The sequence below is a fragment of the Dermacentor silvarum genome, chromosome 8 (genome assembly GCF_013339745.2).
Source record: "Dermacentor silvarum isolate Dsil-2018 chromosome 8, BIME_Dsil_1.4, whole genome shotgun sequence".
NCBI classification, from domain to species: Eukaryota; Metazoa; Arthropoda; class Arachnida; order Ixodida; family Ixodidae; genus Dermacentor; species Dermacentor silvarum.
In genome coordinates this window covers 171,991,533-172,007,005 of record NC_051161.1, presented here as the reverse complement: position 1 = coordinate 172,007,005, position 15,473 = coordinate 171,991,533, and the positions used below count along the sequence as shown (strand labels likewise).

General features: G+C 49.0%; 1 protein-coding gene across 1 annotated transcript; it reads left to right on the top strand.

Moving 5' to 3' along the window:
• The first annotated feature begins 91 nt into the window (after nt 1-91).
• LOC119461847 (MOB kinase activator 1B) lies at nt 92-2,358 on the top strand. The gene has a single exon (XM_037723218.2). The coding sequence runs from the start codon at nt 135-137 to the stop codon at nt 750-752; it is 618 nt and encodes a 205-aa protein (XP_037579146.1). The 5' UTR covers nt 92-134; the 3' UTR covers nt 753-2,358.
• The last annotated feature ends 13,115 nt before the right edge of the window (nt 2,359-15,473 follow it).

Genomic DNA, 15,473 nt, shown 5'->3' with positions numbered 1-15,473 from the left:
GCATCCTGTTGGGCCTTTCGGTAACACTTGTGGATTCTTTCGGTTGCATTAGATGTTCAACAGCACATGCTGTGGTGCCCACTGTTATTTGTTGTAGTGTGTCCGGGTGTTGCTCCTAACTGGAACATTTTTGAATGCAAAACAACATGAGCGGTTCAAAGGTGTGCAAGCAACACCGGCTACTAAAGCAGGCAGCTACTCTGGGTAGTGGCAACTTACACGAGGTCGTTAGGCTACCTGTAGGTGTAGACTTCAACGAGTGGGTAGCTGTCAACACGGTGGACTTCTTCAACCAGGTCAGCATGATCTACGGCACTGTTGCGAAACTTTGCACAGAGAGCAGCTGTGCTGTGATGTCGGCTGGTCCCAAGTACGAGTATCGCTGGGCTGATGGCCGCACATTCAAGAGGCCCATCAGATGCTCAGCCCCCGAGTACATTGACTGCCTTATTAAGTGGGCCCAGAACCATTTGGACGATGAGGCACTGTTCCCCTCCAGGGTTGGGATCCCCTTTCCTAGCAACTTCCTGTCTGTGGTCAAAACAATCCTGCGACGGTTGTTCAGAGTGTATGCGCACATCTACCACCAGCACTTCTATGAAGTGGTGCGGATGAAAGAAGAGGCACACCTCAACACCAGCTTCAAGCACTTCATCTTGTTTGTGCTGGAGTTTGGGCTCATTGAACAGGATGAACTGGCACCTTTGTGGGAGCTAATTGGAAAGCTCACCGGCATGGCACTAGTTTCTTGACCCGTTCGATCTTGCTCTTTTATGGCAAATCAGTTCAGCAGAATCCCGCAAGGTGGAGAAAGGTTCATGAAAGAAAAAGAAATGTCATTACAAAGCTACATTTGGGTGGGTGACAGTTTTCCCTTTCACATGACTCCTTTAGCTGTCTGGCACTTTCTGTGCACATTTGAGCAGAGGATGTTCTGAATATTCATTCCCTGAAGAGCACGCCGCACCCTACTGGACTAATGGAAGGCTGAGAAAATGAATTGTTGTTTGCATCTCAGCTGGAGAATCGGTGCAATGCTGCATGTTCCAATTGTTGCAGCTGCGATAAATTGTGAATGTGAAAGCTAAGGTTGCCCCACACAAAGCCAAGACAGGCTCTCAATTAGCTCAGGCCACCATGTTCCCCGAGTGTTTACTTGGCTGGCACTGGTTGGGTGGCTCCAAGGTCAACTAAAGATTCTTGGTTATGGCAGCAATGATGCTTTGGTGCAGCTACATAATCTTGAAGTTAGCTGTGATGCCATCTTGTTTGGTTGAATGTGCGGCAGTGGTTGGTGGGATTATCAGGATGGTTATTGGGCCGGGTTGGTTAAGTAACACGTGAAAAGCAGATGTGGACAGACACTGCACTGAAAGTAATTGTGGCTAGTCTCTTGCATTTTCCTGTTGCTGTATGGTTCAGCAATTGGGAAGAATGTCTGGGCAAGACAAGGATCCCTGTGCTGGGTGCCTGCCTGCTTCTCAATAGCCCTGCTCAAGTGGGTCTGTGCTTGATTCACTCATCTGTGGTGAGCACTTGCATGGACATGCAACATTGGCACTGCTGCTTCCGTTATTACTGTCCGTCGTCTGTATTTATTTTCACAGGCTTTGCTTGTCACTCAGCAGGAAGGAAGCAGTTTGTTGAAAATGACTGTTCCGGAGTGAAGCATGGTGCTGAGGAGCAAGGCTTGCTGTAAAGGATTTGGCAGTCTGCCAACATGATGTTTTAGACACCAGAGCTGTTGAAAACTTAGTGTTGTCCATCTATAAGTAAGAAGGGCGCCTGATAAGGAGGGTATTTTACAAGCAGCAGTTGTTCATAAGAATTGATGACACAGCTTTTTATCAAGGCATGCATGCTAAGTAACATCCCGCTTTCAAGCCTTCTGCCTGAACTCGTGTTTGACATGTCTCTGCAGTGACAGCATGGAAGTGTCCCCATAAGGCAACTGTTAGCACTACAGTGTTCTTGAGCTGTGTCACATTCCTCCTTTCTGGAAAGCTTCAGCAGTGCAGTGCTCACATTTCTCAATAAACACCTCATTCCACTTCCTTTCTCGTATATACATTCACACATAAATGCACACAGCAACTGCAGTGGAAAGTGTGGCATTGCTATATTTATTGCTTTTTTATTCTTTTTTGTAAACAATAGCCCCCAAGATCGACCCATAATCAAGCACCAACGCAAAATTTAAATCTTGTGATGGTTGTGTTTAGTACCTATATATTGTAAGCACTTTTAATGCACTTCATCGTTTTCATATGTACATAGCCGTTATCGCCCACATCTTCTGTTACTTCACGCGTGAGCTGGTGCATTTCCTTTTTGGAATAAAAAATGCTTGACAGCTTGGTCGGTCTCGGTTTCATAACGTGGTGGAGGCACGTCAAGACCCCGTCCTCCCTGGAGCTACGTTCTAGTCTCCACCTGCGCCCGGCTACCCCTACAACGATGGCCATTTCCAACCCCGGCTCTTCCGGCGCCTCTAACCCTACAACACAGATGACTCCGCCTGCGGTGCCCTCTTGGAATGTGATGAGCCCTCAACACCGTCCACCTGTCCTTGCGGTGATGATGTTGACAAATGGCTCGACAAACTATGACTGCGTGAGTTCGTGCACTCGGTGGACCGATGCCCAGGAATTGACACACGTCACATTTTATCTGATTAGTGTTCATCACTTCCACTTGTCAGCGCCTAGACGAGCTGCAGTCTCTTCGTCTTCAAAAGGACAGTAACGATCCTCAAGTTCCCCATTATTCTGATCTGCATGCTCTAATCCACACCATCATCCGCGAAGAGCTTCAAGGACAAGACCTGCGGCGTTCTCCTGCTGCCTGCGTCCTAACCTCAACCGTTGACTTGAGCGAGGTCGTAAAGCAGAGTTGCCAGCGATGACTACACCCACAACGCCTCTTACTCCGGTAGCGCGCCCAACACCCACGTACGCAGATGTTGCTTCGCTACCAACCCCTACCGTCGCCTCTGGGCCTACTGAAGTTACCTATGGCCATTTGGCTTCGATGGGCACCGGGGCGCTTACTGTGCCATCCTACCCTCAGTGGCACCCACCTCGTCCGTTTTTTTTTACTGCGGTATACGCGGCCATATATCTCGCTTCTGCCGCCGTCGCCAGCAGGATGAACGAAGAGGCTATGCTGAGTATGAGAGAGACTGTACCTGCTGACCTGACAGCTACCATCCCGGGCCGTACTCGTTTCCTCAGCAGAGTTCTCCAGCTGCCCTCGATCCACCTCATAGTTCAGCCAGACGTCGTTCTCTGCCTTACCAGTGCTCTACGTCACTGCTTCGCCCCACTTCCCACCTCGCAGCCCAGCACCTGGAAAACTAACTGTTGAAGTTTTTGGAGGGAAAACTGCTTCCTATCGGTCTTCACAAATTCCTCCTGTTTGCCTGGCCGACATGCTTTCCGTAACTGTTGAAAGTGTGCCTGTGTCAGCTCTTGTCGATACCAGTGCCGCCGTGTCTGTTCTTCGTAGTGTGTTCGCGGCTCCGAAAAGTAAAAAGCGTTACCTTGGACCTATTTTGTGAGGTGCTACTAGTGCCTTCATTCACCCCAACGGACAGTGTACTCTCGTGTTTTCATCAACGGCATTCACGACCACATTAAGTTGCTTGTCCTTCCTACTTGTATCCATGAACTTATCCTGGGCTGGGACTTCCTACATTCTGCTTCAGCCGTCCTTTCATGTAGAGAGAAAGTTGTACAGCGCTTGCACCTATTACAGACTCTTCATCTTCGTGCTTGAATTTGGCTGTTGTTGTAGACCACGTCCTACGTCCTGGTCACAAAGACGTTGTAGCCGTCATATACAGAGCAGATCGCCGACGGAGATGCTCTAGTTGCCCCTTTTCTCCGCTGTATTTCTCGTGGCATTCTCATCGCCGCTTGCCTCGTCTGGTTTTCACGTGGCTGCGCTCTTCTGTCAGCCTGCAACACAACCCCAGATCCTGTGATGTTGCCCAACGGGATGACTGTAGCAACCCTCGTCGACCCTCAACCCATTCCTATCATCGTTCTTTGCCCTGCTTCATCGCCAGTACCAACCTCAGGTTTGGATGATTCTTTCCCTCGCCCTGTCGTCATCGGTTCTGACCTAACAGCCACTCAGTCCAAAGCCTTACTGGCTGCCTTGGCGAAGCGCAAAGCCTGTTTCGATAGCTGTTCCGCTGTGTTGAGCCAGACTTCTGTGGCCACACACACCGCATCGAAACCGATGGTTCTGCTATTATATGACGCGGCCCCTACCGTGTATCGCCGTCCGAACGGAGGTAGTTCAACAACAGGTTGCTGACATGCTTGCACGAAAGATAATACGGCCTTCATCTAGCTCCTGGGCTTCTCCTGTAGTTCTGGTAAAGAAAAAAGATGGCTCCGTTCGCTTTTGCATCGATTATCGAGCACTAAATAAGATCACACGCAAGGACGTATATCCCATACCTTGAATTGACGACGCTTTGACACACTACAGGGGGCGGAGTATTTCTCCAGCCTTGATCTTCGATCAGGATATTGGTAAATTCCGATGAATGAGACTGACAAAGAAAAAACTGCATTTGCTACAACGGACGGACTTTATGAATTTACCATGATGCCTTTTGTCCTTTGTAACGTTCCAGCCTCATTTGAACGCATGGTAGACAATGTTCTTCGTGAACTAAAATGGAAGACTCGTCTCTGTTATCTGAACGATATTGTCATCATCTCCTCTTACTTCAGCCAACAACGATTAGACGAAGTTCTCGAGTGCCTTGCAAATGCTGGTCTCCAGATCAACACAAAAAATGCACATTTGCAAACAAAAGTGTAAAAGTGTTGGGCCATGTCGTCTCAAAGGATAGCATCCAGCCAGACCCCGAAAAAATTACTGCTGTTCTCCAGTTTCCTCGCCCACAGCAGCAGAAAGATTTACAGTTTCCTCGGCTTGGCATCCTATTTTTGTATCGGGAAGCGTTGCGCGTACAAACGGACAAACACAGGAAAAAGACGTGAACGGATAGAGCGCAATTAGTGTAGAAGCCACATTATGTAGACTGCTTTGACACGTGCCCGAAAAAGGAAGGGGGGAAGGGAGAAGGAGGGGGAGGGTTGCAAATCACGCCGCAACGCTTCCCGATACAGCTATGCACCAACTCGCCCAGCAAGAAGTTCTTCTAAACATCCTATTTTTGTCGCTTTATACGCAACTTTGCTGCAATAATGGCTCCTCTACACAAGCTACTGGTTACCGGTGCCTCTTTCACATGGACTGACTACTGCGAGTCAGCTCTTAAGCAACACCTTACTTATGGACCAGTGCTTCACCACTTCGATGACAGAGCCCCCACCATATTCCATGCTGATAACGTTACGCAGCCTCTGAAGAGCAAGTCGAACACTTTCACCAGCTGAGCGGAACTTCACTTCACTTTGTTAATTTAAAAATCACATTGGAGAGGGTTAATAAAGTAAACATTAGAAACAGGCGTTCATTTCGAAATGTGGGTGACAACAGCTTCGGTAAAGGCAGATGGGCTTGTGATATGGCTGCGATGATGTGTGGAAGGCCGTTCCAGTCCCTTGATGCTCGAATAAAAAATGATGCTTGAAAAGTGGTGGTCTGAGCACGTGCAGTGTTGCCAGGTTTGGCTATATATAGCCAAATAGGGCTACGGGAAAAATTTTTTGGTGTCGACTTGGACAAGTTGGCTATGTGGCTATATTTGGGCTACTGAAAATCTGCGACTTGGCTTTGTTTGGGCTATAAGGGGCGCCCTAATCCACGCTCCAGAGGTGGCTCTGATCGGGTAGAAGCAAATCTCGAAGGTTGTGTTTTAGCTGGCTGAGCCGGCCTTGTGGCTGTGCATGTGTGCGTGCGCAAAATGACCCCCTCCCCCTTTCCTTCCCTCTCTGCGCCGTTGTCGGAGCCGGTGGTTTGATCTTTGATGCACTTAAACTTAGACACTGCTTGACCATTAGGCACCCGATTCCCGGGCATCGGGATGAACCTGGGAGTAATGGGTTTTTCACAGTACACGGTACTAACATGGCTATGCTCAGGAAGGGAGAGCAATAACATAGGGTCGTGGCCGTCGGGCGATCGTGGCGCCGACATGAAAGAAGGGAAGCACGGGTGGATGACGCGCTCCAGTGTGTCCATGGCCATGTCTTCCGCATGAAGTATATCGCGCCGGGCACAGCTTTCGACCTACTCCACGTTTCTGGCACTGCCATTTTCCTTTTCCTGCTAGATGAATTTTTCTTCGTGCTTAGATTCAAGATTCATTTAGATTAGATTCATTTTGAATGGTTGGCCAAGTATGCGAGAACGTATAAAAAAGAATGGGAGCAAGACCCCACCCCAAAGGTGGGTTCTGGTGCTTTTATTTCTAGATGGTTTGCCCGTAACGTCATGGATGCAGATACTCATTCTGCTAATACCGAAACATGTTTGCCACGATGACATTAGTGCACCACGTCACATAAACTTCACCCACCGTGTTAGCTTGTGAGGTGTCATGCTGCTGGCGCAAAGATGCGTGTTTGATTCCCGGCCAGGGCGGCCACATTTCGATCAAGGCGAAATGCAGGAACACCCGTGCACTTAATTAGGTGTACGTTAAAGAACCCGAGTTGGAGAAAATTAATCCGGAATCCCCCACTGCGTCATGCCTCCCAATCATATCGTGGTTTTGGCACATAAAACCCCAGCAATTATTAGAGTTTTAGAATAGGGGCCTCAAACAGTCAGGCGCGGATCCAGGGGGGATGTCCGGATGTCCTGACCCCCCCCCCCCCCCCCCCTCAGATTTCTGCATCGCCCCCTCGCTGACAGGGGGATGGCCCTGTTGCAAAAAAAAAAAAAAATGGCCACCAGCATTCTTCAAAAGTATTTTTCGCGAGTACCAGTGGTATCAGCCATGTAGAAGTAAAGCTAGCTCGCTCACAAGCTTAGTTGTATTCCGTAGGAGTGTGGTGTCGCGAAGTTGCCGTAGTTATTTTTTCTCATGAACACCTTGGACCTCCTGGCGCCTGCCGTGCCTTACTTGTCCCGTCGGTGGCGTCGAAGGTACAAGGGGACGTCCCTTTTGCCAAGCACGCCAAGGTCCGCTCGAGCGCCTTCGCGCCTGATTAACTTAGTTTCCCCCTTGGGGTGTCACCGGTTGCCTCATTGGCTGTCATCGGTTCCGCGACCAACCCGCTTAATGAAAGAGATGTCTCGCTGAAGTGTTCATATATAAATAATTACAACAGCTAAACTAAGAACTACGCATAGGCAACTTTTCTTTAAATGTAGCACTCGTGATCACAGTTACACGTTGACAATATCCAGTACGAGCACAGTGCCGTTCGTACGCTACAAGTTTTTCATTGTAACTTCGCAGTTTTATTGTCGTACATTAAGCATAGGAGGCTCAAGCCCGCCGGATCAGTTTATCTGAGTGGGCGTTCTCGCGGAGCGGGGCGAAGCCTCGAGCCGCGGCTGCGAAGTGGGGGAGTGTGACGTCAGCGGCCAACGCCAGTGCGCGGGCCTAGGATATGGCGTCGCGTGGTTAGAGAAACGGGAGCAGATGCGTGCCTTGTGTAAAAGGATGACGTCGCGTGGGAAACAAAATATGAAGACGCTGGCTCGCGCTCTCGGCTACTACGCCACATCGTTATTCTTGTAGGTGGCGTCGTGAGTCTTCATACGCGGTGATTCGCATATCGTAAACAACCAGCTACGGTTGCTGCGTTGGAGCGGAGCGTAATTACGCCCGTATTCAAGAACGTTCCTCTAGTCAACACACCTCCACGACTCAAGAGAGAAGATGGCACCGCCATCCCTCCACAGAAGTGGTCACTGAGCTTCATGATCATTCACGGGAATTCTTCAGAATTGTCGTGTCTTTATCAGTCGAGAAGCGGCGCTGTGCTCAACAAGGTAGAGTGGAGTAAGAGCTTCGAGTCGAGAGCTGTTTGAGAATACGGTAGTTAGTCCTCCAAAGCAAACGAAGGTGTCTCAGCAGAACACAAAGAATCTCCTTAAGGAAATCAAGGTGTCCCAACAGAACTCCAAAGACGGACCCGTGCTTACGCATTTATAACGAACCTGCAAAAGATCATCCCAAAATTTTAAAGAAACAATACAGGCTAGATATACCGTGTGTTCAAAATTAAGCTTTATGGCTTTCTTAAAATTATGCATTGGGAGGCACACGCAGACCACCTGCGCAAATCAGTTATGTGGCTAGGCGGACACAAAGTGAGATGATAATTATCGCTGTCAGCAGCCCAATTAACCAAAATTGAATAATTAACTTTTTATTGACTGCAGTAAGTGTGTATGTTTGTATTCAAAAGTTAGAGGCAGTCGTGTTTCTACACAGTTTCACTTGGAAGAATTCTTCTAGCGTGTCTGTGCTCCGAGATATCCAACTCCAAATTTTAATTGTCGTTCGCATGATTACGCATGCAAGAGAGTGAGGATCGGCGCAAAGCTCCTCCCTGATGTGACGCGGCTGTTGCGTGCGGCGTTTAGTCTGACAACGGGGCGGAGGCATTGGCAAAGATAATAACTGTCCACCTTCCCCTCACGGCTGGCGAAATGAAAAAAAAATGTGGTTGATCCCTCTTATATAGGAATCGGTATAGAACACGAAAGTGAAACGTGTCTTCACAGAAGTAGTGTAATGTTTATTGCACATTGATATATAATGTCTATTGGTGTTTTGTGGCTAAAGCGCCCTTAGGCGTTGATGCACCCACGCTGACGCCTGGTGGCACGTCTCCTCCATCACGACTACCAACGTCGATGACCATGAGCAACCGTCGTGCATATGGAAGCTGCACTACGCTGCACACGCTAGCACAACGCGAAAGACGAAGCACGTAACTGACACACTAATACAACGCGCAAGAGAAAGCACGTAACTGAATCGTCACCGAGTCAAATCAGCGCGTACAGCGCGTCGTAATTGCAGCCTCCGCGATCAACTTCAGAAACATTTTCAGAGCTAATTGCGGAGGCCACGCTCCGCTGTGCTGAGTACGGTGAACGCCACCTAGGTGGCGTTGGTAGTGCTTCTTGATGCCAGCGTCCCTTCGAATGCTGGCATCGAGGCGTCGTAGTGCTGAGACCACCGAAGCGTTCACTGTCGGTGCGCGTTAAGGCCGGAATACATGGAGCGAATAACCGGCGTCCGAGCGAAGAACTTCGTCGGGCGGCGAACGTCCGACGGCCGGCGTCAAGAAATTTGCCGTCCGCAGCCGATCTGCCTGTCCAAACATTTTCGTCGGGCGAACGCCGCCGCCGGAAGCGTCTAGCGCGCAGCGGTGGACGACAGCCAATCAGGAGGCACTAGTTCCGGTCGCAATGCATGCTGGTGTTTCGCGCGCGCGCGCCTTTTCGCGTCGTCTGCAATCGCGTTGGTGTTGCCGTGTCTGCATGTCTCTGCACCGATTGAGTAGTTCCTAGTATGATCTCTCAGGAATCGCGTTGTATTTGTACATCCCATATCCGCTGATCTGCGAGGAAACAGACAAGCAGTGCAAGCTCTCTACAACAACCTTCAACAGAAATCTTCTGATCTCAGAGGCCACATGCTGTCGTCATGCCTATCTCCCGACTTCCCCGATAGATGGCGCTGGCATCGGATATTTCTTTCGCTAGGCTTAGACGCGTTCGAAACGAGAAGCGATCTCGAAAACTACTCAAGGTTATCCATAATACTCTGTCGTCGAAGCGGCCTGAGACTAAGCGAAAGCCGTTTACGCAGTCATTTGCTTCCAACTAAGTGAATTCTACAAGGACAACGCCAAATTCAGTTCGAAGCGGGCGGCCGGGACCGCCGCCAACACGGCGGCCAACGCGCGGCGGCGTTCGCCGCATGTATTGCAACACAGCAAACATCCTGCGTCGTGTCGCCGCGTCGTTACTTGACGTGTGAAGTTCGTCGAGAAAGTTCGCTCCATGTATCCCGGGCTTTAGTGTCATAATGCAGTACTTCTCTTTTCTGCTCGTAGGCGGCGACACCGCCCCGAGCAAGAGCGCGGGTACACGGAGGAGTGTTAGATATATAAGGCGCGTCTGTGTAGCTCTCTGCAAATGCGTTTGTGGCGCAATGGGTTAAACGCTCGGCGAACTACCGTCGCGGACCGAGAGGTCGTGGGTTCGATTTCCAAATTTTGCATGTTTGTGGAACTTTTTCTTCTGGTTTCTTTCTTTGTATTATGTTCTATGACGTATTTCCGTGACGGAAATACGTCAGTGAAGTCTTGGTGGACCCCGGAATAAAACACTTTCGTGTTAAAAAAAAAAAAAAAAAAAAAAAAAAACTAAGAACCCGCAACCGGCTGTCGTAACACGCGACCGCGCAGCCTGTAAAGATGGCGGCAGCTGCCATGCCGAGATAATGGCGCGAGCGGAGAAGCCGGGGGGCAGTACGCGTGCCTAGAGGACCGGGCATGGTCCTTGTCTGGGCTACGCAAATAAAGTGACTGCTGATTACCAAGTATTGTAAGTTTTATTGAAATCAAGAGCAACAACTGCACCATCAACAGCAGAAACCTTTTTAGCTATGCTAACGAATATTTCATACTGCCGCTTTGAGTTTGGTGTTGTCATGCACAAATCTCATGACAACATTTCACCCATCAAGAAGTCAGTGCCCTAAAAATGTCCAAAATGCCTCCCTTCCACAGCAACGCAAAGCATAAACCGCTCTCGCGTCGACTCGATTATTCTGCGCAGTACGACAATTGAAATTTGGAGTCGGATATCCCGGAGCACGGACACGCTAGAAGAATTCTTCCGACTGATACTGTTTAGAAACACGACTGTCTCTAAATTTTCAATACAAACATACCCACTTACTGCAGTCAACCAAAAATAATTCTTCAATTGTAGTTAATTGGGCTGCTCACAGGGATAATTATCATCTCACTTTGTGCCCCCTTAGCCACATAACTTATTTGCACAGGTGGTCCTCGCGTGCCTCCCAGTGCCTAATTTTAAGAAAACTATAAAGCTTAGGTTTGAACACCTTGTATTATCAGGCGCAGCCGCCAAGCACATGGTTGTATTGGGTAACGTCCTTTTCCTATAAGCTCGGAGAAACCGATACCTGGCTTCGCTACAGGTCTTCTTCCTCTTTCTGGGGTTTTACGTGCCAAAACCAATTCTGATTATGAGGCACGCCGTAGTGGAAGGCTCCGGATTAATTTTGACCACCTGGGGTTCTTTAACCTGCACTACAAAGCAAGAATACGGGCGTTTTTTGCATTTCGCCTCCATCGAAATGCGGCCGCCGCGGCCGAGATTTGATCCCGCGATCGCGTGCTCAACGCCTGAGCTGACTGAGCCACCACGGAGGGCTACAGGTGTTGCTCTAGCCGTATAAAACGCGGGTTTATCGTGAGTAAAAACGATAAATTTCGGTAAATAAGGCAACTATCATCATCATCATTGACAGAAGCTGACCCCCCCCTCAGAAAAAACCTGGATCCGCTACTGCTCAAACTTATTGGGGCCCCAAAGAAATAGCGTCGAAGCCACTGCGCATGCGCCAGAAGAAAACTGTGTTTGGCTTCTGCATCGGGCACACTATTTCATCGATTTAGTGGGAGCCACAAAAGCTTTCCTCAACGAACATGGTGGCGCCCATCGAAGCGACGGCTCTAACCTAGCACAAAACTGGGCTCGATTCGTGGTAATGCGTGAAGTTCGTAAGCTAGAAGAAGTGATTGCGGTTATCGCTTTCTCTCAACTAACATGTGTAATGAAGATTGATTCATTATACGCCGCTGATTCCGAATTCAATTGTCGATTTCATGGCTCGTAGGCCTATCACGGATTGACTTGGCTGGGTGAAGGTGCGTAAAGTTGGTCACTCAAAACTAAGCGCCACAAGTTGCATGCTGCTAATAGAATAAGTTCTAAATTGTAATTAAAGGCGAAACACGACAGTGTTAATTACTTTTCTTATCATAAAATGGTATACTTTATTTTAATATTTATAACAGCTTTTCTTTGACGCCGTAGTAACACTGCAAACGCAACACGCTATCGGCAAACGCAAAACGCCTATTCCTAAACTCTAGGGGCCCCTATTCTAAAACTTTATTAGCCATCAACTTGGTTTTCTTTTTGACAATAACCAGTTTTCACAGCATTACCACTGCTATCAATTTGTTGTTTACCATTGCTCTTTGTGCGTCGTCGCGCCTTTAACCATTTCGAGCGAGTTAGGTCGGGACGTGCTCGTCGCCGAAAACGACTGCGCGCTTCTTGGTTTACGCAGTAATTTTTTAAAGCTCCGCTTACACCGATTCAGACTGTGAGTGGCATCTGTTGCCTGTCCCTTTTCTTAACGCCTGTTCTTGGCGTGCGAGAGACCTAAGATGGCGGCCAGCTTGATGTAAATTGACACTAATAGACCTTTTCATCGGGCGAGGAGGAAAGGCCGCGCGACGAGCCTTTCCTCCTCTCTGGCTTGTGCGAGCCGGCGCGGCGCGGCTTGAATGTGTTGCCAGTCGCGCGCTACGGAACGATTCGGAGGTGTTTTATCTAGTTCTGAGTGCAATTTACGGGATGCCATTTCTTACGAGGTCATCCAACAACCACTGCGTAGCCTTTAGGTGCAGCAGTAGCCACAGTATCTGGAAATTTCTCTCAGATGTGCAAAAAAGTTGTCGCAGTTTCACCTGAAAGGCGAAGCATCAATTGCGATAGCAAACTTGTAGAGAGCTATACGGAGTAATGATATTAGCTTTATCAGCTGTATAAACTTGGACATGCGGCAGCATCGGCAACACGCAGAACTGTTGTCGACGCCATCGGCGTTTTGCCCGCGTTCGCTCAAAATGCGTGCGGCGTTGGTGACTGTTGCCGGAGCCTCTGATATAAATAGGCACTTGGTGCCGCAGCTAAACGTCGCCTCCCTTCTCTCCCCCTCCCCCACGGCCTCTCGCGCGTCGGAAGAAGGCGCGTTTGCTCTACATATATGGTGATTGTAAAGGAGAAAAGAGACGCCTACTTCTGCAGCCCTTAAGCGAGCACGGCGCAGAACGCGCGTTTGTTCTCCGCCGTGCGTTCACTCCCCGTGAAAGACGCGCCCCTCGCGCCCTTTCACTCGCACATACAGCGTTCGGCGGCGCGCGGCGACGATTTCATCTCGAAATGACGTCATACGGAACCTCACGGCGACGGCGACGCCGACGGCAGAAAACTGCTTTTGAGTGTCCATATAATTGCTATCGCAATAAAAGGCGACGGGCATCATCAGCCGCCGCGGTGTGTGTACTAGAATACGGTCGAGTGGGGCGAGCGGCTGCGGCGGCGCATGCTTTGCAGTGAGGCGCCCGATGTGGAAAAATACTGTGGCGGCGCTGCGATCGAAGTGGATTGGGCCGAATCAAGGTCGCGCCGTTGGAAACTGCTGGCGATACAGCTCGGCAGGGTCATTCGTACTACTTCGCGCGCTGATATTTGCGTTCAGACCGCTCAAATGGTGTTCATATTTGCATATGACATGAATTTATGCCTTAAGAATTCCTTGCTTTCTCTTCTTCATTTTGTTTTATTTTTTAATGCCGCTCGGTGATGCGTGCATTGCGGCCGCAGTGTCGCCTTTCAAGTCTTCTATGTTATTGCACGGTTCCCTTTGGAGAACAAATATTTTTCTCGTTCTTCAAGCAGCATGTATCTCTCGTGTGTATTGTTGCGCATGTAGTTTTCCATCAGTAGTTATTGCGAAACGCAGACGGAGAAACACATCTAACCTTCCTGCTTGCCGTTTCAAACAGCATATCTGCCCTATCCGTCGCCTTGTACTCAGATTTACGGGAAGCATTGTAATAGATAAAAAAAAGACTAAACTGCAGCGCAGCGTTCCATTCAAGTTTCCGCCTGCCTCGCGTAACAGAATGCGGAGCATGGAGTAAGATAAACAGGAGCGCCGACTCCGCCGCCGCGCAACGCATTCGCTCGGGACAAACCGTGCAATGCAAATTATACATCGCGTAGCGCCATCTGTCGAGGCGCGTGGAAAACACTCAACAGCTTGCTTGCATGTGCGCATGCGCTGAGTGGCGGGGACCGGCGGCGACGGCGGTACGGTGGCTAGATGGGTAGGTGTGCCGACCGAGCGTAGTTCACCACTTCTCCGCATCATGACGCAGAAGTGGCGCTGCGGACAGTAGAACGGCTGAGCTGCGCGCAACGTCGGCTGCGCTGTGTAGACGAGCAGCGTGTTTGATAGTATCGCTGCCTCTGCTCTAGCTTTGAAGTACGCGTTATACAATGGCGTTTCGAGCAGAGTAAGCAAAGCCAGAATGGGGAATTTGTTACTGTCGTCTACTCAGAAGACACGATATGCTGAAGTAAATTTTCTAGCTTGGCGATTGGTCACATATATTTATTGGTACAAATGCGGCGCTCCAGCCCATTGCATTAAATACGTAGATGCATTTTTTTCCATGCATAAAACAATACTGCAGTGGTTTTATACGGTATATGGAAACGTGTTTACGTAATATTTAGTGAGTTCTAATGTTTCAATTGCGATAAATCCAGCTATTGTGTTTATTGCTGCCCCAGTTACGGTATTTAAAGTGTTACGAGACGAATTGTGTTGGTAAGTGCATATGGTTCACTGTTTGGTTGCAATAAAATAAAGCAATACGTCATTGGCTAGATTCATGAATATATTTAAAATACAAGAAGCGCTCTCATAACTTCAGTCAGCAGTCGCACCAACATAAATAGCCTAGCACCAGCAAGGTTGCAACGTTGGTTCACCACATCATAACATTATTCACAGCACACGCCTCCGCTTCAGGTGATTCCTCTTCTCTCTGGTTCTTTCGCGCGCCGTGTTCTTGCCCTTGACAAGAAAGTAAAGGCGTGTAATTGAATAGAACTTCACAACATCGTTTGTGAGCTCTTTCTTCTGCCGCTCACAGCCGATCAAATTCGGAAGATTCAGCTGCAGAAAGAATGTAAAGTTGGCGATACTGTTCCTTCGTAACTCATTTAAACTGAAGCACAGCTTGAAGGCGTCTTCGAGCGATGCTACCAGTTTTTTTTTTTGTGCTTCAAAAGGGAGCAAAAGCCCTGACCTACTCATTCTGTTGAATTCAGTAATGTCCCTGAGCAATCGGAGCACTTGATTCTTTGCAGGAACTTCCTTGCTACATAGCCTGCTATATAGAATATAAGCCTAGAGTCACTTTTCTTTTCTCTGTAGCAGCGCAGCGGTGCTCGATGTCGCAGGTGCTGAGCACTTCATGTGCGGCTTGCAAATTTCCAATGTCGAGGAGCTCATAGACGGACGCTTTTCGGTGTACGGCTTGCTCATTAACGTCGCCGATACTGAGCAAGCTACTGAGCAGCCCGGGGTGAACATTTCCGCTGTCAGACAGCGGAACATATCGGCTGTCTTTCTCACAAATTTAGAGCCCGACTTGCAGTTCGGAGCGAAGCAG

Coding starts and splice junctions, on each gene's coding strand:
- LOC119461847 (XM_037723218.2), top strand. CDS start 135: ATGCAAAACAACATGAGCGGTTCAAAGGTGTGCAAGCAACACCGGCTA.